Here is a 23528-nt window from a genome sequence, read left to right as displayed (position 1 = left end):
GCAGCTCGTATTGGCCTCAACTCAGCAAAGCACTTAGACACAGCTGTCATGGAGTCCCTGGGCGATGCTCTGGAACTGCTCCTTGCAAAGCCAGTCAGGACTCTGGTGAAGCCACCTCTCTGTGAGCAGACTGTCTTCAGGGCAAGAAGCTCACACGGCTTCCATCTTCCTGGGTCTGACCTTGGAGCATTCAGCATATGCCCCTCCGTGCGCTTCCCACAGCGACTCCGCCCAGGCGGGGTCCTGGGGAAGCCAGAGGGCCCTGCACCCCAACTTTGCAGTCAGACGTGACTCTCAGCTAGCCAGTAAAACAGAGGTTTATTAAGTTTCAGAGTAACAGCCGTGTTAGTCTGTATCCGCAAAAAGAAGAACAGGAGTACTTGTGGCACCTTAGAGACTAACAAATTTATTAGAGCATAAGCTTTCGTGGACTACAGCCCACTTCTTCGGATGCATATAGAATGGAACATATAATGAGGAGATATATATACACACATACAGAGAGCATAAACAGGTGGGAGTTGTCTTACTAACTCTGAGAGGCCAATTAATTAAGAGAAAAAAAAAAAAAAACTTTTGAAGTGATAATCAAGCTAGCCGAGTACAGACAGTGTGATAAGAAGTGTGAGAGTACGTCTCTACGCAAAAGAATTAATGGACACAAATCTGACATCAGGAATCAAAATACTCAAAAACCAGTGGGAGAACACTTTAACCTGTCTGGTCATTCAGTGACAGACCTGCGGGTGGCTACATAACAACAGAAAAACTTCAAAAACAGACTCCAAAGAGAGACTGCAGAGCTAGAATTGATATGCAAACTAGACACAATCAACTCCGGTTTGAATAAGGACTGGGAATGGCTGAGCCATTACAAACGTTGACTATCTCCCCTTGTAAGTACTCTCACACTTCTTATCACACTGTCTGTACTCGGCTAGCTTGATTATCACTTCAAAAGTTTTTTTTTTTTTTTTTTTTTTCTCTTAATTAATTGGCCTCTCAGAGTTAGTAAGACAACTCCCACCTGTTTATGCTCTCTGTATGTGTGTATATATATCTCCTCATTATATGTTCCATTCTATATGCATCCGAAGAAGTGGGCTGTAGTCCACGAAAGCTTATGCTCTAATAAATTTGTTAGTCTCTAAGGTGCCACAAGTACTCCTGTTCTTTTTTAGAGGTTTATTAGATGACAGGAACACAGTCTAAAACAGAGCTTGTGGGTACAGAGAACAGGACCCCTCAGCCGGGTCCATTTTGGGGGGCAGTGAGCCAGACACCAACATCTGCACTTCAGTCCTCATCCCCCACCTAGCTCCAAACTAACTCACTCACCCTCCAACCCCTCCTCCTCTGGGCTTTGTTCCTTTCCCAGGCCAGGAGGTCACCTGATCTCTTTGTTCTCCAACACCTTTAGCTATCTCCTTACAGGGGGGAAGGGCCCCGGCCATTAGTTGCCAGGAGATAGTGTCGGCCATTTATGTGCACTGGCCCTTTGCTCTGCAACAATCTCACCCCCTAGAGACTTAAGAAATGCATAGGGGAAACTGAGGCACCCACACAGTATTCAGAGGAAACCTTTAAGAACAGTCCCACTTTGTCACATCAGCCTTCATTTTTTACTTCAGTGGGGCTTAAGCACCTGCTTAGGCATTGTGCTGAATAGGGGCTATGAAGCGGCATGTGGCTGGAAAGTTGCCCTTTGTTTTCCTGATTGCTGTTTCGTAATGTCGAAAGTGCAGCGCAGTGTTCAACTGGTGTAATTTGAAAAGGGGGCTGGGGATGAATTTCATGTAAATGTTTTTAAATCCAGACTGGATGTCTTGCCAAAAGAGATGCTCTAACTCACTCAGAGGGTACAGGCTTGATTCAGGAATCACTCAGTGAGGTTTTACAGCCCATGTTATGCAGGAGGTCAGGCAAGATCCCACCAGGTCCTTCTGGCTTTAAAATCTATCAACACTTACAATAATTCTGAGCTTGGTTAAATCCTCATTTGGTTTTTCTGGACGAATGACTACTGCTTCCCGTAATTTCTTTGTTTTCTGCTCGTCTTACTTATCTTTATTCTTGTTCTCCCCCCATCCTCAATCTTGTAGGAGCCCCACCTGAAGATCAGGGCCATTGGATCAGATAAAACAAAAGGATTATAAAGCTAAGTTCCCCGTATTAATCAGTAGTGAAATAGGTTGGATAACACTATTTCGTCTCAGATGTCTCTCTGACAAAGAAAGTGATGCAGAGGATCTGCACTTGATGATGTGGGGAAACTGTACAAAATCTGGTGGTTTGACACATGGGGCCCAAGGGTTAAAAGATCAGAAACAAAGGGTAGGAATAAACAGTCAGTTTTCAGAATGGAGAGAGGTAAATAGTGGTGTCCCCAGGGGTCTGTACTGGGACCAGTCGTATTCAACAGATTAATAAATGATCTGGAAAAAGGTGTAAACAGTGAGGTGGCAAAATTTGCAGATGATACAAAACTACTTAAGGTAGTTCAGTTCCAAGCAGACTGCAAAGAGCTACAAAAGGATCTCCTAAAACTGGGTGACTGGGCAACAAAATGGCAGATGACATTCAGTGTTGATAAATGCAAAGCAATGCACATTGGAAAACATAATCCCAACTATTCATATACAATGATGGGGTCTAAATTAGCTGTTACCACTCAAGAAAGAGATTTTTGAAAATGCCTGGTGCTTGCATTACTTGCTAATCTGCAGAAGCAGCAGGACAAATCCATCTTTAAAATAATCATTATATTTAGTAATAAATGCATCAGTATGTTAGGGTTACCAAAATAAGCTCCAGCAATAAGCATGTGGGATGTAGCAATAGTTGAGAATTACAACTTAGCTGCGGCTAAAGTCAGATCCTTGGCGAGAGGGAGGAAGATGGTCTAGAATAGACCATATTCTAAAGACCATATAATAAAATCTGCTAGCCTGGTCAATGTGTCTGCAAAGCCCTCAGAGATCCTGAGAGGCAGGGCACTGCATGAGTACAAAGTTGTTATTAGTCACAAGCTTGAGAGTGTAATGGGGGAGGATTTTTTTCTCAGAAGTGCATTCTTATTTCTTCTACTTCCAACAGCTGAATTCTTTGCCCTGTGAATTGATTTGCTTCTAATTATATTTTTTAAAAACCTCTTAGCCAAAAATGTGGGCTCTCTCCCCTGTTGAATACAATATGTGTGTTCTTGTAGATACCTGCATACAACGTGCAACTGCCCCCTGCTGATTTTGTTTCTGGCTCTCACTCTTTCACCACTCCGCTGCTTGCTGACTTTCCCTCCTCCTTTTTTTTTAAGTTTCTATCATTCTTCCTTTCCCCACCTTTTCCCCAAAGCACAGTTGGCTTTAGAGTGTACACCCTTGGGAAAACCACCAGGTGGCCACTCCCATCAGTCTGCAGTAATCCATGCAAATCCGTCATGAAATATTTCGTTGTCCCTAATGATTTGTCTGTCCGCTTTGGCGCAGTTTACCTTTCTCTCTGGCTTTTCCTATGACAGACATTTATGGTTTTCTTTGGTTACTGCTGATCTCTTTTCCTTGGCCTCATGGTCTATGTTTAGTTTACGTCTACTTCCTTTCTAATCTTGTTCTATTGCTCTCCTGATACCCTTCCTTCATTTTTAAGTTGATTTCTCTTCCTTAATGTCTTGCATGTCTCTCACTTGTATTTTTGCTTCTTTCCAATTCCTCCTTCAGTTTGGTTGCTTGTCTCACTATTTTTTTTTTTAACTTCCTTGTTCTGCTCCTCTTCTCACAGTACTGTGCTCTGCTCTCCTCGATCTCACTACTTTTCTTCCCATCTTGTTTCTTTTCTCTTTCCTTTCTCTTCCATCTAGCCTGGAGCTCTGTTTGTGTTTTTGTTTGTTTGTTCTTTTTGTACTGCTGGCTGGTTGCATTGGAAATGCTGCAGGGGTTGAGGGTAAGATACTAAGTTGACAATTGTGATGCTGCCTTTTTTGATGGAAAGGCCAAATCCATGTTTGCTACCAAATCCTTGCTCTTGGTTGGCAAAGCTGGAGTGGAGTTTCCTTACGCGTTTTTATGGTAAGATGATTTCACAGTTAAGCAGCCGCTTTGTGGTTGCACATAGTAAATATATTATTGTGCTTCGTGAAAGTGAACAAGAAGTTGTTTGAATGCTCCCAGCCAGCAGCAGTGTGAATGGCTGCCCTGTTTGCACCAAATTGACAGCCCCAGGGGCTGTTTTGGTTCGAAAATGGATGGTTCACCCGCAGCTGCTGGGAGTGAACACGGAGCAGTGCAGTGCCTTGCCTGGCGGGGCTGTAGGAGTTAGTGTACTTAGACGTGCAGTTCCAAACTGTGACAGAATTATATTCTGCGCAGCCACCCTGAAAATGGCGCTGCACTTCCCATGATGTGCCTCTCCCCATTCAGGCTGAGGAATGGAGATCTCAGCAGAATGTCTCTCGCAGAGAAGCCATAGCACCCCAGTGAAGATTTAAAAAGGTCAGCAACAGGTGTCTAAAGCTATGCTGACCTGGCTTACCCGTGACTGTGCATTTTCTTCTTCTTCAGTGGGGTTAATCCTGCTTTCCTCATGCCTGAGCTCCCGGCCTTTCCCTCCACTGAATTGTATCACTCCACATCCTTCTTCCTCTTTGTTTGGTCACCCAGCACCTCTGGCTACATCCTCAGTCCCGGTGTGCACTGTTTTACAGTTCTCTGCATCTTTCCTTCTGTCTGATACTACCCTCCACAGACCTGCATCGATTTATGCTATCTGCTACTCAATTGGGAGTACTGGCCCAAAAGGGAGTTGCAGGGCGGTCACAGGGTTATTTTAAGGGGGTTGCAGTATTGCCACCCTTACTTTTGTGCTGCCTTCCATGCTAGGCAGCTGGAGAGCGGCAGCTGTTAGCCGGGCACCCAGCTCTGAAGGCAGCGCCCCGCCAGCAGCAGCGCAGAAGTAAGGGTAGCAGTACTGCAACCCCCCCTATAATAGCCTTACAACCCCCCAACTCCTTTTTGGGTTGGGACCCCTACAATCACAACACCATGACATTTCACATTTAAAGAGCTGAAATCATTTACATTTAAAATTTTTAAAATCCTATGACGGTGAAATTAACCAAAATGGACCCTGAATTTAGTAGGGCCCTAATTATAAGTGAGATTAATGCAGGCAGCAACTCAAAAGCATTTCATAAAGGCTAAACACTAGACACATTTTTATAAACCTAATAAATACCTATTTTAACTATGCTAACACACAGGTGAGCCAGACTGGTTTCCAGCTATGCATCTGTCAGTGATCAATGTGGCCTAGGGCCTTGGCATGAGCTGGCATCTGATCTGCCAGCGTCACGCTCAGATGGCCTGTATTAAGTTTTTTCACAGAGTCTGAGCCCTCTCCCCTGTGTAATATTACTACACATTTTCTCGTCCCAACCTCACCGGCCTGGTCTGTGCACTGTTATACTTGTTTAATTAAAGGGATGATTTTTATACCGATTTAGTTACACCAGTACAGCTGTATGTGTGGACAATCTCTTGAATCTATTTAAGCCTGGCTTCTATCAGTTTAGCTTGCACCAAGCAGCATCCCCTCTCACCTCTTCACCCCACAAAAAAGGCTTTTTTAATGTCAGGGACAGGAGACAACTGTACATAGATCTTGCAAAAATTGCAGAGTGAGACCTGAAAATTGCCACTTACTTTGCCCTTGCTAAATTTGTATTTTTAACCACATGCTTAGGCTAGGTCTACACTACCCGCCTGAATCGGCGGGTAGAAATTGACCTCTCGGGGATCGATTTATCGCGTCCCGTTGGGACGCGACAATCGATCCCCGAATCGACGCTCTTACTCCACCAGCGGAGGTGGGAGTAAGCGCCGTCGACAGAAAGCCGCAGAAGTCGATTTTGCCGCCGTCCTCACAGCGGGGTAAATCGGCTGCGATACGTCGAATTCAGCTACGCTATTCACGTAGCTGAATTTGCGTATCTTAAATCGACTCCCCCCTGTAGTGTAGATGTACCCTTAGTCTCTATCCTTTTTTCTATTGGAAAAATACCAGCACAAGTGTTTGGAGACATACTACGGCCCCTCTTCCAGGCCAGACAGCAGCAGAAGCAAAGGCAGGAACTGCCAACGTGCTTATCCACCCACCTCGGGAGCTATGACCTTTGCCCTCTCCTTCACCCCATTCATCTCACTGAAGTATGAAACTTTATTGATGCTGGTTAAGGTTCCTGACCTAGTGCCTGAGTGAGAGCTACAGGATTAGATCCTATCTCTTCCTCCCCTCCTCCCCCTTTTTTAAATAGAAAACAGGACATTTAAAAACGTCATACGTTTGTTAAAGGTGACCTGCAGAGGAGGAAAGAATAGTCGTCTTCCTTTTTGTCCTTGGTTATTTATGATTTATACAGAAGACATTATTTTTAATAAACAACTAAATCAGTAAAAAACAGGAGTACTTGTGGCACCTTAGAGACTAACAAATTTATTTGAGCATAAGCTTTCGTGGGCTACAGCCCACTTCTACGGATGCATCCGCTGTAGCCCACGAAAGCTTATGCTCTAATAAATTTGTTAGTCTCTAAGGTGCCACAAGTACTCCTGTTCTTTTTGCGGATACAGACTAACACGGTTGCTACTCTGAAACTAAATCAGTGGTTTTAAACCTGAATCACAAACTTCTCTGCGGTCTTCAGCAAAACAAGAGAAGGACCAGACTTTGGTCACCAATGGCTGTAACTGGGGCAAATCTAGAGAAGGCCTAAGATGTAATAAAGCAGACTCATTTGGAAATTCTAGTGTCCCAGTCAAATCAGGTGAATACAGCTTCCATCTACTCCATGGCAGGCGTTGTATCCTCCCGTTGCGGTTAAGGTTCCCATTGTGATTCTCGGGAACACCAAGCTGGCGACTTAACTGAGCCTGGTTTCATCGTTCGCACACGTGTTCTCCACCACGTCCTGAAGAATTGGACATAAGCATCCCATTGCTAGGACAACACTCTCCCCTTAAGCTTAAGCTGAAGCTGTTCCTAAAACTGTACGAACTTAAGAATTTGGTCCAGGTCTTTTGATAATATAAAAAAGATTGGGTCTTGTGACTGATGTTCATAAATAAAACCCTTGGCTGCTAGAGACTGTGGTGTGTTGCTGTAGGGTTGCTGGTTTGGGCTGAGTCATTGTAGTGCTGGGTTCCATGTGGTCAGTGCTCGTTTGTCCTGGAAATAAAGCCTTTGTTCTGGACTTTGCAGTCATGTATAGGAGGACATGATCAGATCTGATATCTGCAAACCTTAACCCTGGTGAGTTTACTCTCCGTTAGCTGACATGGACGTAACTTGCCCGATCTGCACTGACTGGAAGTCATGATTTGCATCATGTCATTTTACTCCGTTCACAATCGTGTTCAACTTTATACATAAAATATATGGAGATATACTTATCTCATAGAGCTGGAAGGGACCCCGAAAGATCATCAAATCCAGCCCCCTGCCTTCACTAGCAGGACCAAGTACTGATTTTGCTCTAGATCCCTAAGTGGCCCCCTCAAGGATTGAACTCACAACCCTGGGTTTAGCAGGCCAGTGCTCAAACCACTGAGCTATCTCCTACAGCGATCCTGTAGCATAGGCCAGGCCCCCGAGTGTGTCAGCACACCACGTTCAACTCACCCTCCCGTCATGTGCCGACTAACAAAGGGTGACCTGTTTTGGAAGCTAGAACCAAGCCTCTCTGGCTCCTGCCACAAATCATGAGCCTGGTGTCTCCATCCAAATACTGAGACAGGCTCCCCCCCCCCGCCATAAATGTCATGGAAAAGCAACATGTTCACGTTGATTCAAGGGACTACTCTTTATGCGGTATCTGAGTGATTTATAGAACTCCCTACTGCGTGCTCTTCTGTAGACAAACAGCTTGGTAAGGTTCTAAACAAGATGAGACATACTGGTGTGAATTATTCTAGCATCTGCTGCCGTTATTATAAAGTAGGTAGGATAAAAATCGCAAGGGCTATCAATCCTCATGTGTCAGTATAAATTCATCCCTGGATGGACTCAGGAAGAAACTTAACCACTGCAGTATAAGATTGCACTATTGGCTGCTTCATGGGAGATATTTAGACCTTTCTTTGAATAGCCCAGTGCTAGAAAAAGCCTTTTGGACTAGATAAAATGTACTGGTCTCTTTCTAGGTCAACTTCTATGTTCTTCCCATATTCTTCCGAGGCCTTGGGGGCTGTTTCTATATCTGGGCTCCCTTGTGCGGACCACATGGCCACTAAGCTTCTGTGTCCGGCTCGAGAGCTGCTAAAGGACAATAATTAGTTAACATGCGCATATACGTGGAATCCTGTCGTCCAGATTCTAGCTCCTCCTCTGGAACTGTCGTGCCTGGAGAGGAGAGCCGAGGACAGGCCGCGGCAGAGCAGCATTTGCCATTCTTTTCTAATGAGGATTGCGTGGGAGGTCGGAGGGGCCATTTCTGAGGCTGCAGCTTTGTGCAGGGGATCTGGTATGGAAGGATTCTGCTGAGAACAGGGATGCTAATGATGCTCCAGTTACATGGATGCAGAGCCGAGGGGAGGCTTCCTGACATATTAGTCAGCTGGCTTATGTCAGTGGAATTATAATTGCTATTGTCGGAAGAATGAAGGGAGTTGGCCGGCAAACTCTGTGAGGAAGGGCAGGACTTACCCAGCCTTACTGCCAAGCATGGGGTGGTTTGTAGCCCAGAGAAGGGAGAAAAGGCCAGATCCTCAAAGGTATTTAGGTGCCTAACTCCCCTAACCCTTGGGAGTTAGGTACCTAAACACCTTTGAGGATCTGGGCCGGGTGCTCTAATAGGGGTGGGGAAGGAAAGATTTTGATGACAATATTTTCAGTGCCAATAAATCAGACCATTAAAGCCAACCCAACCTTGTTCATTTTCTCTCTTTCAGCCCATCACTTTATCGTGGTCACCGCGTGCCATGAAGCCGACTATGGCCAGTTGATCGAGGATTACTGCCTAAGCCAGTTTAAATTTGACATGGAAATGATAGGGCAGAAGCTGTGGTGTGACTGGGATGAGACAGTAGGGTGAGTGTCTTGTTGCTATTGTCTCCAGCCCTTTCTGATTTAACAAAGCAGGGTGTCCTGACCAGAGACCTGGTGACCGGCGAAAGAACTGCCAGCCTGCCTCAGCTACCCACAGGGTTTTGTTTTCAAGCTATCTAGCTTAGGGTTTAGTACCAGTGCCTATCACCATAGTGTCTGGGCGCCACGCATCCGAGGGAAGCTGATCACACCATTGTCCAGTGTGACCAGTGCAGTGTTTATCAACTGCACTAGGGAAGATCACATGGTCATTACAGTGCAGCTTTGAGTGAACTGATGTAGCATAATCATATTACACGTCATTCCGAACAACAAGAGGCAGCAGTGGGCTGTTATGCTCACAAATTGTATTACACACTGCTCTGCAACTTGTTTCAGTTTCACTTCAGTGCATTAAATATTGGAGCCTATTTTCCCATGACTGCTAGAGAGAAATATCTTGCATACTTTTTCTGAGTGTAGTTCTGTTCTTACTCTGCTGCCTATCACTGAGTAACTTCCAGGAATAAGTTTATCAACAGTTATGTCTGTCTGGTTGGCTGGCTCTCCTTTCTGCCAGTAGGGAATAGGCCTGAAGATGTTGATTTATTTTTAAATAGAATAAGATGGATGATGTCTGGAGTGTTGTTGTAGTGGGGTGGTGCCCCGCTCCTGCCTGGAAGGGCTTACAACAGCCCTGGCAGAGGGCTGCAGATCTAAAAGCTGGGCTGATTGGGGAAGTAGCCACAGCTGGGCCATGCCCCAATCAGACCACAGCTGGCCTGTATAAAAAGGCTGGAAGCCAGGAGCCAGACAGACTCCTTCTAGCTTCTGAGAGAGAAGGGCCTGGCTGTAGGGAGCTAAGACAGAGTACCTGGATGGAGCAGGGCTGGGGAAAGGCTGGGGAGCTCCAGCCTGGATAGCCCCAGGCTGCGGCCTAGTATTGGGCCCAGGGGTATTGGGGGTTGCAGAGGGCAGCCCAGGGCTAGGCCAAGGCAGCAGGTCCAAATCCAACCTTGCCTGTGATGAGTGGCCTATACTGCAGTCTGCCCCAGGGAGCGGGGGCTAGTTGGTGACTGGCAGTGGCCTTAGTCTGAGGCGAGGTGGAGATAGTGGGTGGGGGTTCCCTGGGGAGGGGAGACCCTAGTACTGAGGAGTGTACCGCCAGGGGGCAGCACCCCAGATACAAGGGCACCGGGGGTCCGGGAGGGACATGGGGGCCAGAGGACAGACGGATCACTGGCCTGCAGGGGGTGCTCCAAGATGCTGGAAGAGCTAATTCCCAGAAGAGACCAGAAGGAGGTGCCGCAGGGGTGAGTCCGACCCTCTACAAGTGTGTTTGAGCTATTGCTGGGAGGCTTGGCCAAAGAGGTGGGCTTTACACTTAGGGCTTGTTTACACCGGCAAGTTTCTGCGCAGTAAAGTAGCCTTTTGCACTCAAACTGCAGACGCGTACACACAGCCAAGCCACTTTGTGCACAGAAACTCAGTTACAGCACTGCAAAAAAACCACCTTGACGAGAGTCATAAGCTTTAAAGTGCAGAGCCTCCAGCGCTCTATTGCCAGTGTAGACACTTGATTGCTTTCTGCACTGTAATTGGCCTCCGGAGCTGTCCCATAATGCCTCAAGTGACCGCTCTGCTCATTGTTTTGAACTCGGCTGCCCTGGGGACATGCGCCCCTCCCCTTTCAGAGCTCCCTTTCTGACAGCACTTGCGTGCTGTGCTGATCTGCTTCAGGCCACAAAGCAAACCATTAATGTGGAATGCTCCTGTGAGGGGTGTGTGTGTGTGTGTGTGGCCGGCCGGCCCAGGGAGGGAGGCTGGAATCTCCTTCCTTAGAGGCAGGGCTGGCTCCAGGCACCAGCTTAACAAGCAGGTGCTTGGGGTGGCCAAGGGAGTGGGGCGGCACCTGCGGAAATTCGGAGGTGGCAGGTCCCTCACTCCCTCTAGGAGCAAAGGACCTGCCGCTGAACTGCCGCCGCCGATTGCGGCTTTTTTTTTTTTTTCTTGCTTGGGGCGGCAGAAATGCTGGAGCCGGCCCTGCTTAGAGGTTTGTAAGGTCAGGCTTGACAAAGCCCTGGCTGGGATGATTTAGTTGGGAATTGGTCCTGCTTTTGAGCAGGGAGTTGGACTAGGTGACCTCCTGAGGTCCCTTCCAACCCTGATATTCTATGATTCTGACATCAGGGTTTCCCCCTCCCCCTGCCTCAGGACTGGTTGCTTCCTGCCACTGTCTGAACTTACAAGACCGCATGCTGACACACTCCCTGTCCCCCAAGACACACTGTATTCCCCCCCTCCACACACACTCTCCCCCCACCCCACTTCAGTGGAAAAGCAGCTGGCAATCTAGTAGGATGCCCATGGAACATCATATGACGCTGTGCCTGCCCCATGAGGCATTGCAAACCCTTCCCAAAGCACCTTGTGGCCAGTTGCACAGTGGGATAGCTACCCACAATGCACTTCTGTTTTTGCCGTTGCAAGAGCTGCTAATGTGGATGCGCTCCAGCATCACAAGCAGCACCGTGTAGATACGCAACAGCGGTTTAATTCCGGCATTTTAATAAGTGATATAACTTGTGGAGCAGAAACTTGCCAGTGTAGACATACCCTTAGTTTGGAATGGAGTGAGGTTAATGGTCATTCTTATTTCATGCAGTGATGAGTTTATTTTGTTTTATCAGGAAATGAGAACATAAGAATGGCCATGCTGGGTCAAACCAATGGGCCTGTAATTGCCAGATCAACTCTAGAACCTTTTTAAAAAATTGGTGTCACATTAGCTAGTCTCCAGTCATCTGGTACAGAAGCTGACTTAAGTGATAGGTTACATAGAATCTTAGTAGTTCTGTATTTTCACAATTAAGTTCCTTCAGAACTCTTGAGCGAATACCATCTGGTCCCGGTGACATAATACTGTTTAATTTTATCAATTTGTTCCAAAACTTCCTCTGTTGACACCTCAGTCAGGTTAGAAAAGGAGGAGGTGTTGCCTTGTGTATCAAAGGTGTACACACTTGCATTGACGTTGAGATGGAAATAGGAGACATACTTGTTGAAAGTCTTTGGGGGAAAATTAGGGGGTGCTCCCACCGGCAGCCAAGCTCCCCTCCCCACCTCCTCCTCCCCTGAGCGGGCCGTGTCCCCGCTCCTCCACCTACCTCCCAGCGTTTCCTGCCCGGCCGCTGCCAAACAGTTAGCACGCTCCGGGATGGGGGTGGGGTGGAGGAGCAGGAACGTGGCGAGCTCAGGGGAGGAGGCGGGGCGGGGATTTGGGGAAGGAGTTGGAATATTGGCTGGGAGGGGGCAGAGTTGGGGTGGGGACTTTGGGGAAGGGTTTGGAATGGGGGTGGGGAAGGGGTGGGAAGAGGCGGGGCCTCATGGAAGGGATGAAGTGGGGATGGGGCCGGGGGGGGGGGGTTTGAGCACCCATGTGAAAGAGGGGAAGTTGGTACCTATGTTGGAGACCATTTTTTTTTATTTCAGAAGGTGGAGAAAGCAACTGTTCTAGATTTGATTTTGACAAATAGGGAGAAACTGGTTGAGAATTTGAAAGTGAAAGGCAGCTTGGGTGAAAGTGATCATGGAATGGTAGGAGGGAAAACAGCAGAAGAAAAATAATGGATTTCAAGAAGGCAGACTTTAGCAAACTCAGGATTTGGTAGGTAAGATCCCATGGGAAGCAAGTCTAAAGAGAAAAGCAGTTAGAGAGTTGGCAATTTTTCAAAGACACATTATTCAGGGCACAAAAACAAACTATCCCAGTGCATGGAAAAGACCGCTAGTATGGCAAGAGACCACCCTGGCTTCACCAGGAGAGCTTCAATGATCTGAACCTCAAAAATAGTCCTAGAAACAGTGGAATCCAGGTCATATTATGAAGGATGAATATAAAAAACAATAACACAAGCATGTAGGGGGAAACTTAGAAAGGCCAAGGCATGAAATGAGATCAAACTAGGTAGAGATATAAAGGGTAACAAATAAATACATGAAAAGCAAGAGGAAGACCAATGACAGGGTAGGCCCATTACTCATTGAGGAGGAAAAGACTATAACAGATGTGAAAATGGATGAAGTGCTGAATGTGGAAATGGAAGTGTTAAATGATTTTTTTGTTTCCATTTTCACCAAAAAGGTTAGTAGCAATTGAATGTCTAACATAGTGAATGCCAGTGAAAATGAGGTAGGATTTGAGGCTAAAATAGGAAAGAACAAGCTAAAAATTACTTAAACAAGTTAGATGTCTTCAAGTCGGCAAGGCCTGATGAAATCCACCCTGGAATACTCAAGGAGCTGACTGAGGTGATATCTGAGCCATTAGCAATTTATCATCAAAAACTCATGAAAGACAGGAGAGATTCCAGAGGACTGGAAGGGGGCAAATATAGTGCCCACCTATAAAAAGGGAAATAAGGACCCGGGGAATTACAGACCGATCATCTTAAATTCAGTACCAAGAAAGATAATGGAGCAACTAATCAAGCAATCAGTTTGCAAACACCTAGAAGACAGTAAGGTGATAAGTAACAGTCAACATGGATTTGTCAAGAACAAATCATGACAAACCTGCTTAATAGCTTTCCTTGTCAGAGTAACAAGCCTTGTGGATAAGGGGGAAGCAGTAGATGTGGTATATCTTGACTTTAAGGCTTTTGATACCGTCTCATAAACAAACTAGGGAAATGTAGCCTAAATGGAGCTATTATACGGTGGGTATCTAACTGGTTGGAAAACCATTCCCAAAGAATAGGTATCCGTGGTTCATAATCAAGCTGAAAGGGCATATCGAGTGGGATTCTAGGGGGATTGATACTGGGTCCGGTTCTGTTCAATATCTTCATCAATGATTTAGATAATGTCATAGAAAATACACTTATAAAATTTGCAGACGATACCAAGGTGGGAGGGGTTGCAAGTGCTTTGGAGAGTTGGATTAGGATTCAAAATGATTTTGACAAATGAGAAAATAGGATGAAATTAATAAGGACAAATGCAAAGTACTCCACTTAGGAAGGAACAATCAATTGCACACATACAAAATGGGAAATGACACCTAGGAATGAGTACTGTGGATAGGATCTGGGGCGGATAGTGGATCACAAGCTAAGTATGAGTCAACAGTGTAACGCTGTTGCTAAAAAAGTGAACATCATTCTGGGATGTATTAGCTGGAGTGTTGTAAGCAACACAAGTCATTTTTCCACTCTACTCTGCACTGATTAGACCTCAACTGGTGTATTGTGTCCCGATCTGGGGGGCCACATTTCAGGAAAGATGTGCACAAATTGGAGAAAGTCCAGAGAAGAGGAACAAAAATGATTAAAGGTCTAGAAAACATGACCCATGAAGAAAGATTGAAAAAACTGGATTTGTTTAGTCTGGAGAAGAGGGAGGTACATAATAGTTTTCAAGTACATAAAAGGTTGTTACAAGAAGGAGGGAGAAAAATGTTCTCGTTTAACCCCTGAAAATAGGACAAGAAGCAATGGGCTTAAATCTCAGCAAGAGAGATTTAAGTTAGACATTAGGAAAAATTTCCTAACTGTCAGGGTAGTTAAGCATTGGAACAAATTGCATAGGGAGGTTGTGGAATCTCCATCATTGGAAGTTTTTAAGAACAGGTTAGACAAACACTTGTCAGGAATGGTCTAGCTATAATGAAATCCTGCTGTGAGTGCAGGGAACTGGACTAGTTTACCTATTGAGGTCTCTTCCAGTCCTACTCTTCTATGATTTGTCACCTAAAAAGAAGGGTTCAGATGTGGGAATCTCCCTCACATGCTCTACAGTGAAAACCGATGCAAAGAATTCATTTAGCTTCTCCTCAATGGCCTTATCTTCCTTGAGTGCTCCTTCAGTACCTTGATCATCCAGTGGCCCCACTGAGTTCTTGTTCTTGGCTCTTCACTCTTCTCCTGCACTCACCTGTCTCCCTGTCATTGTTGACCACACCTCTTTGGAGCGTGTCTGTTGTTGAAAGGACCATCTCTCCCTACACGACTGACTTCCAAGTGGCTAGGGCCTATCCTATGCAGAGCTTTGAAAATCAAGACAACAGCCTTGAAGTGGACTCTTGTGTCCTGTCGGATACCAATGCAAGAGAGGAGCAGATGATGACTGAGACGATGCAGTGCTGCAGAGATGTCATACAGGAGGGGAATGGGCCTATTTCCTTGCTATGCATGGAGAAGCTAATCCAACTCCCACTGAAATCACTGTGGAGTCTCCCATTGACTCAGTGACAGTTGGAGTAGGCCCATAAATTCTCTTCACACCCATAGAATACTTTGTTATATTGGAGAATAAAAAAAAACCTTTTTTCCTCTTGAAGTATTCTTGTCAAGTACCAAGTCTGGCTTTTTAATGCCTAACTGGATTGAATAGGATGTATTTTGCCTTACATTTACTGGCAAATTTTTAAGACACTGCATTGGAGGGAAATCAGTACATTCTCTTAAGGAGGCTTATCTGGTTAGTCAGTGACCGTTTTTAAAAACAAAATACCCTGTGACCTTTCGAATTACAGTTTTATGGGCATCTCAGTCATTGCTGATAGGGTGATGATATGTTTATGAAGAAACATGTCGACTTATCATTGCCTAAGACTTCAAGCACACTATCACCTTGTGACCACTTTGAGGCAACTGAAACATCGTGTTCTTTCATCTTAATTATCACAATTGCTTGTTTAAAGGAGATCATTAGTTGTCATATCAGCATAAATATTTTCTGAATAAGAATATAAGTGAAATCTTGGCCCCACTGTGGATTTTTTGAAACTTCATTTAGAATGGGAAAAGGTTTTTAGAAATATCTATTTCTGCTCCAATACCACCGTGGTTGGTGATGCTGTCTTTTAACAAGGGCTGCCATTTTACTGATGTGTCTAAGAATGAAATCTTGTCGTTTTTGAGCCTGAGAAGTTAACAACAAAATAATTCCTGACAACAACTTGTCTCATTCATTTTTAATGTTTAGAAATGCTAAGCAGTCTCTCAGACCAGGTCACTAGAATTGGTGGCTTTTTACTGTTTATCTTTTAAATTATATTTAAGATGCATTTTTTTTTCTACTGATTCATGTTTCTTGGTAATTAGAAGAAATGGTTAGAACATCTTGTATATTACATTGCAGTTTTCTGCTAAGCCCTCTGTTTTTAATCAATGTCAGTAATTCAATTCCAATTTATAAAATATTAGAAACAGAGATGCAGTCTGTTTCTCTCCTGGAACATCCTGCCATGTTCTTTCGATAATAATAAAGTAAGCATCTTTAATTCAGGTTGAAATAAATCAGTGATAAGAGGAAGAACATTGAGTCGGTAGAACGCACTGTCCTGACTTTACAATAAATAACTAAGTTGTGCTTTGTTTTATTTCTTTCCCTTTGTGATCAGTAAAATTCCATAGTACCACAATGTTGCAGACCAGGTGGTTTTGGTAAATATCCAAAGACTAGCAAGTGTTGGGGGAACCTAGTTCCTAATACTTTCTTTATACCCATGTTAAATCTCTAATGGACACATTTTCCACCTTTCTTCTTCGAGTGCTTGCTCATATCCATTCCATTAGGTGTGTGCGCGCCGCGTGCACGATCGTCGGAAGATTTTCTACCCTAGCAACACCGGCGGGTCGGCTGTGGAGCCCCCTAGAGTGGCGCCTTCATGGCGCTGAATATATACCCCAGCCGACCCGGCGCCCCCTCAGTTCCTTCTTACCGCCCCTGACGGTCGTTGGAACTGTGGAGCGCGGCATAGCTGTTCTCCACTCTCCCTAGCTTAGTTAGTTATTCGCAGTTGTAGTTATAGTTATAGTTCTAGTGTTTGTAGTTTAATAGTTAAATAGTTTTTAAAGTTGTTAGATTTGTCATAATAGTCCAGGGGACTAAGGGGGTCGTCGCCCCCTTTCTCCCCCGGCCGCGGGCCCGGGCTCATGCCCAGAGCTCCCGGCTTCAAGCAGTGCGCCTCCTGCGCTAAACCTATGCCCACGAGCGACCCGCACGACTCCTGTCTGAAGTGCCTGGGAGAGTCCCACCAAACAGATAAGTGCAAGATCTGTAAGGCCTTCAGACCAAGGACCAAGAAAGAGCGGGACTTTCGGCTCCGGCAACTCCTGATGGAGGCGGCACTTAGCCCGGACACTCCTTCTACGAGCCAGGCCCAGGCACCTAGCGCCTCGGTGCGCAGTGCCCCAGCAGCACCGGCAATGCCGACAACGCGGGCGGTGTCGGACAAACCTCCCCGGCACCGGACCTCGTCGGCACCGCAGCAGGCACCTCGGCGCCGGTCATTATCCCCGGGGCATAAAAAAGCCCATAAGACGGGGACCTCTGTACCGAAGACGTCGGCTCCCCCAGTGCCGGGGGTAGAGCCGAGTGCGCCGGTGGAGCACCGGAAACAGGTGCCTCCAGCACTGTCGACTCCGGCACCGAGGCCGTTGAGTCCGGTGCAGATAGCGTCTCCACCGAGACCGGCGGTAATACAACTCCCGTCGACTCCGGAGATCTTCGTGGCGGCGAGAGACTTGATAGCTCTCACGGAGCCGGCACCGCCTCAACCACTGGCACCGACGGCACCGTTGACCCGCCCGGTCCAGTCAAGGGGGAAACCTGCCTTGATGCGCCCTCCATCACAAGGGCTGGAACCTCGGCACCGGTCCAGGTCCAGAAGCAGGTCCCCACGCCGCTCGCAGTCCCGGCACCGAATATCACCTCGGCACCGGTCGTACTCGCGGCCAAGATCTTCGTCGCGGCACCGGTCTACGTCTCGGCACCGCTATGATCGTCGGCACCGATCAACGTCGAGACGTAGTTCTCGGCACCGCTACGGTCGACGCTCGACGTCGAGAGGCCGCTCCCGGCACCGGGCATACTCCAGGTCCTCGTCGAGGTCCAGATCCGGCTCCCGGCACCGACGAGGTCATCGGCACCGATCGCGGTCCCGGCACCGTTCGCTGGCACCGCGCAGAGATAGATCATCTCAGGACCGGTACCGTGCGGCACCGCAGCCCACGGGGGTCGTTTCATCTCTCTCGGCACCGCCATGGCCGTCAAGATCGGTGTCTCGCTCCTCGGAGGACCTGTCGAGATCGGCATACCCCCCTCAAGGGCAAGCCGAGGAACGGAACTTGGGCCATTGGCAGGAGATGGCAGAGGACCACTCTCATGGACCATCTCACTGGTCATTTTGGACCCCGTGGGCGTACCACCAGGAGCAAGGGGCTCCAATACCATCGACCTCTCGCTCGGGTCACTCGGTTAGAAGGGCCCCAGAATCCACCATCTCTCGGCCTCCGCCAGGGGGCATGGAGGCTTCCGTGTCCACGCCACCTGACACCATAGACCCGAGTACAGGTGATGCTCCGGCCCAAGAGCAGGGGGATCAGGACCCCCCCTTGGATCCAGTACCACCGGAGGCGTCTTCCTCCTCCTCTCCGGATGAGGCAGTGGCGGGCACTTCATGTACGGGTCCCCCTCCGATAGATCTTCGGGCTCACCAGGATCTCCTGCGTAGGATGGCCCGTAATATGGACCTGCAGGCGGAGGAGATAGTGGAAGTACAGGACCCTATCGTGAACATCCTCGGAGCGGATGCCCCATCGAGGGTGGCGCTACCCCTGATCCGCACGATACAAACCAATGCGGATACGATATGGCAAACTCCTGCCTCTATCCCACCCACAGCGAGAGGGGTGGAAAGGAAGTACTTTGTCCCGTCTAAGGACTACGGGTACTTGTATACCCACCCCCAACCGTGTTCACTGGTGGTGGAATCAGTGAACGCACGAGAGCGCCACGGCCAGCAGGCTGCAGCGCCTAAATCAAAGGAGGCTAAGCGGCTCGATTTGTTTGGCCGTAAGGTTTACTCAGCCGGAGGGCTGCAACTTAGAGCGGCGAACCAGCAGGCGCTCCTGAGCCGCTACAACTTAAACTTCCCCATAGAGTTCCAGGAGTTGAAGGAGTTGATTCCCCAAGAGTCCAGGGAAGAGTTTGGAGCCATGGTAGAGGAGGGTAAGAAGGTGGCTCGGACCTCCTTGCAGGCCTCCTTGGACATAGCAGACTCAGCTGCGAGGACCCTGGCTTCGGGTATCGCTATGCGGAGGATCTCCTGGCTTCAAGTTTCGTGTTTGCCTCCGGAGCTACAGCAAACCCTACAGGATCTGCCCTTTGAGGGACATGGATTGTTCTCGGACAAGACGGACTCTCGCCTGCAGAGCCTCAAGGACTCGAGAACAATCATGCGCTCCCTGGGGATGCATGTTGTGGGCCCTCAGCGCAGACCATTTAGGCCGCAGCCTCAGCGCTTCTACCCCCCCCCCCCCGCCTCGTCAGAGACAGGACTCGACCCGGAGGCGAGGGCGAGGTGGTAGAAGAAGGTGGGCCGGCCCTCAACCCGGCCAGAACCAAGGGCCACCTAGACCACCTTCAGGCCCCAGGCAGAACTTTTGAAGGTGCGGTCGACGACGGCGCCCCAGTCATCTCCCAGGATCCAGCCCCCTCCTTTCGGGATCGTCTCTCCCACTTCCACCGTGCTTGGTCCCTTATAACTTCGGACCGTTGGGTCCTCCGCACAGTGGAGAGGGGATACACTATCCAGTTTTCTTCTATCCCCCCCTCCCACCCCCCTTCCCCGTCCCTCTTCAGGGACCCTTCTCACGAGCAACTTCTTATACAGGAGGTTTCCACGCTCCTTGCTATGGGGTCCATAGAGGAGGTTCCAGTAGAGTTAAGGGGCAGGGGATTTTATTCCCGTTACTTCCTGATCCCCAAGTCCAAAGGAGGTCTGCGGCCCATCTTGGACTTGCGCGGACTCAACAAATTCGTAGTAAAGTTGAAGTTCCGCATGGTCTCTTTGGGGGCCATTATCCCTTCCCTCGATCCTGGAGACTGGTTCGCCGCCCTCGACATGAAAGACGCATACTTTACCACGAATCGCAGGAAGCGTCTGTGAGGTGGGTAAATTGAGATGTGAAACATGGTGCACTACCAATTTGCAGTCCTTCCCTTCGGCCTATCCTCGGCCCCAAGAGTGTTCACGAAATGTATGGCTGTCGTGGCAGCGTACCTTCGTCGGCAAGGGATACAGGTGTTCCCGTACCTAGACGACTGGCTGGTACGCGGTCGCACCAAGGAGCAAGTTCAAGCTCACGTCCACATAATAGTGCACACATTCAACGAGTTGGGCATCCTACTCAACAAGGACAAATCCACTCTAGAACCTACCCAGAGAATAGAATTCATAGGCGCAGTTCTAGACTCCAGACGTGCACAAGCCATCCTGCCAGACAACCGATTTGGCACCATCACGAGCCTCATTCAAGGGCTCCAGGCGTTCCCAACTACCACGGTGAGGTCGTGCCTTACCCTGCTGGGTCACATGGCCTCCTGCATGTACGTAACCAGGCATGCCAGACTTCGGCTTCGCCCACTCCAGACCTGGGTGTCGTCAATATATCGACCACATCAGGACAGCCTGAACATGGTGGTCACGGTCCCGATCTCGGTCCTGACCTCCCTCACCTGGTGGCTAGATCACAATGTGGTCTGCGAGGGGATGCCATTTCACGCCCCACAACCCTCTCTGCACCTGGTCACAGACGCTTCATCTCTGGGTTGGGGCGCCCATCTCAATGAACACCATACCCAGGGCCTGTGGACTGCACCCCAGCTAGCCCTGCACATCAATGTTCGGGAACTGATGGCGGTGCGCCTGGCGTGCCAGGCATTTCTCAACCTCCTACGTGGCCGATGTGTGTTAGTTCTCATCGACAACACCACGGCCATGTTTTACATCAACAAGCAAGGAGGAGCACGTTCGTCAATTCTATGCCAAGAGGCCATTCGCCTGTGGGACTTCTGCATCGCCCACTCAATCCATCTCACGGCATCGTTCCTCCCTGGAGTCCAGAACACTCTAGCGGACCGACTCAGCAGGTCCTTCCAGACGCACGAGTGGTCTATCCGTCCGGACATCATACATTCCATCTTCCAAAAGTGGGGGTTTCCCCAGATAGACCTGTTTGCATCTCGAGACAACAGGAAGTGCCACGTGTTCTGCTCCCTACAAGGTCGAGCTCCGGGCTCCCTCTCGGATGCGTTTCTCCTTCCCTGGAAAGACCACCTGTTTTATGCCTTCCCTCCGTTTCCTCTGGTCCACAAGGTACTGCTCAAATTGCGCAGAGACCAGGCACAGGTAATTCTGGTCGCTCCAGCGTGGCCGAGACAACATTGGTACACCACACTGTTGGAACTCTCGGTTCAGACACCGATCCCGCTTCCGTTGTGTCCGGATCTCATCTCTCAGGACCACGGCCGGCTGCGTCACCCCGACCTGCAATCACTCCACCTCACAGCGTGGCTGCTCCATGGTTCACCCAGGCAGAGCAGCAATGCTCGCACTCTGTCCAACAGATTCTGCTGAGCAGTAGGAAGCCCTCAACACGCACCACGTACCTGGCCAAGTGGAAGCGGTTCTCCTGTTGGTGCGAACAACGAGCCATGTCCCCGTTGCAGGCACCCATTCCTCTCATTTTGGAATATCTCCTCTCCCTAAAACAGCAGGGGTTGGCGATATCTTCAATTAGAGTTCACCTGGCCGCTATATCGGCCTTTCACCCAGGGGAACTCGCGTCCTCGGTATTCTCTAACCCGATGGTCGTTAGATTCCTCAAGGGCTTAGACCGGATGTACCCACAACAACGTCAGCCCGTTCAGACGTGGGACCTCAACCTGGTTCTCTCCAAGCTCACAGGTCCTCCATTCGAGCCACTGGCCACCTGTTCACTTTTGTACCTATCCTGGAAGACAGCCTTCCTTGTAGCCATCACCTCAGCAAGGCGCGTTTCTGAACTCAGGGCGCTTACATCCGAGCCCCCTTATACAGTTTTCCATAAGGATAAAGTGCAGCTTCGTCCACATCCTGCCTTTCTCCCTAAGGTGGTTTCTCCTTTTCATATCAACCAGGACATCTTTCTCCCGGTCTTTCATCCCAAACCACATGCCACTCGCCAGGATCAACGTTTGCATTCCCTGGACGTACGAAGGGCCCTGGCCTTCTATATTGACCGCACAAAGCACTTTAGAAAGACGACGCAACTCTTCGTTGCAGTGGCCGACCGAATGAAAGGCTCACCGGTCTCCTCACAATGCCTATCCTCCTGGATTACGTCTTGCATCCGGACTTGCTATGACCTGGCAGGTGTCTCAGCACTGCACCTCATCGCTCACTCCACGAGGGCCCAGGCTTCCTCGACGGCTTTCCTGGCACAAGTTCCGATCCAGGACATTTGTAGAGCAGCGGTTTGGTCATCAGTCCACACATTTACAGCTCACTATGCACTAGTGCAGCAGTCCAGAGACGATGCTGCTTTCGGATCAGCGGTTTTGCACACAGCAATGTCTCACTCCGACCCCACCACCTAAGTTGGGCTTGGGAGTCACCTAATGGAATGGATATGAGCAAGCACTCGAAGAAGAAAAGACGGTTACTCACCGTTGTAACTGTTGTTCTTCGAGATGTGTTGCTCATATCCATTCCAAACCCGCCCCCCGTCCCCACTGTCGGAGTAGCCGGCAAGAAGGAACTGAGGGGGCGCCGGGTCGGCTGGGGTATATATTCAGCGCCATGAAGGCGCCACTCTAGGGGGCTCCACAGCCGACCCGCCGGTGTTGCTAGGGTAGAAAATCTTCCGACGATCGTGCACGCGGCGCGCACACACCTAATGGAATGGATATGAGCAACACATCTCGAAGAACAACAGTTACAACGGTGAGTAACCGTCTTTTCTCCCCAACACCCTGACATATAACTATATAGTGCTCCCATAGTACCACTTGGAATGTATTTTTATTTATTATTTGTATTGCAATGACACCTGAGACCAGGTTTTGTTAGGCGTTGTGCAAATGGTGGTAAGAGACAGCCCCTGCCTTGAAGAGCTTGCTGTCTAAATAAGCAAGACAGACAAAGGCTGGGGAAGGGAAACTGAGGCACAGAGTGATGAAGTGACTTGCCCAGGGTCACCCAGCAGGCCTGTGGCAGAGCCCAGTACATAATCCAGGATTTCTGAGCCCTTTGCTCAGTGCCCTATCCAGTGCCTTTCAACTGAACCCCAGAACCTCTTTGTCTACTTTTGGGATTGCTTGATAACAGGCACTGTGGGAACTGGCCCACTAATTTATAGGATACTTCTGGCATTTGAGACGGTCCAGAGGCAGGAATGGCAGCTGACTTGTGCCTCCTCACACAAGGCAGAGAATCAAATGCACCACAGATGTGAGGCGAGGCAGAACCACCTGAGATCATTGGTGGATAAAGCTGACCCAGAAAGGAAAATGGAGGCTTTTTTTTTTTTTCTTATATCTTGTTATTTCAGGATGTACCATTTCCAGAGGAGGGGTTTTCAGGATTGTCCTCCAAAGCACGCTGACTTCGGTGGTTGTAATGT

The 23528-nt window shown here is 48.5% G+C and overlaps 1 protein-coding gene across 1 annotated transcript in view; it reads left to right on the top strand.

Annotated features, from left to right (window-relative positions):
• The window catches only part of RAMP1 (receptor activity modifying protein 1), a 139430-nt gene that overhangs the window by 58191 nt on the left and 57711 nt on the right, over nucleotides 1-23528 (top strand). Inside the window, exon 2 of the mRNA XM_054044731.1 lies at nucleotides 8940-9078. Coding sequence (XP_053900706.1) covers nucleotides 8940-9078 — 139 coding nt within the window. The remainder of the gene's footprint in view (nucleotides 1-8939; nucleotides 9079-23528) is intronic.

This window comes from Malaclemys terrapin, chromosome 11 (genome assembly GCF_027887155.1).
Source record: "Malaclemys terrapin pileata isolate rMalTer1 chromosome 11, rMalTer1.hap1, whole genome shotgun sequence".
Lineage (NCBI taxonomy): Eukaryota > Metazoa > Chordata > Testudines > Emydidae > Malaclemys > Malaclemys terrapin.
The sequence above is the reverse complement of the archived record's forward strand: the minus strand, read 5'-3'. Positions and strand labels throughout refer to the sequence as shown.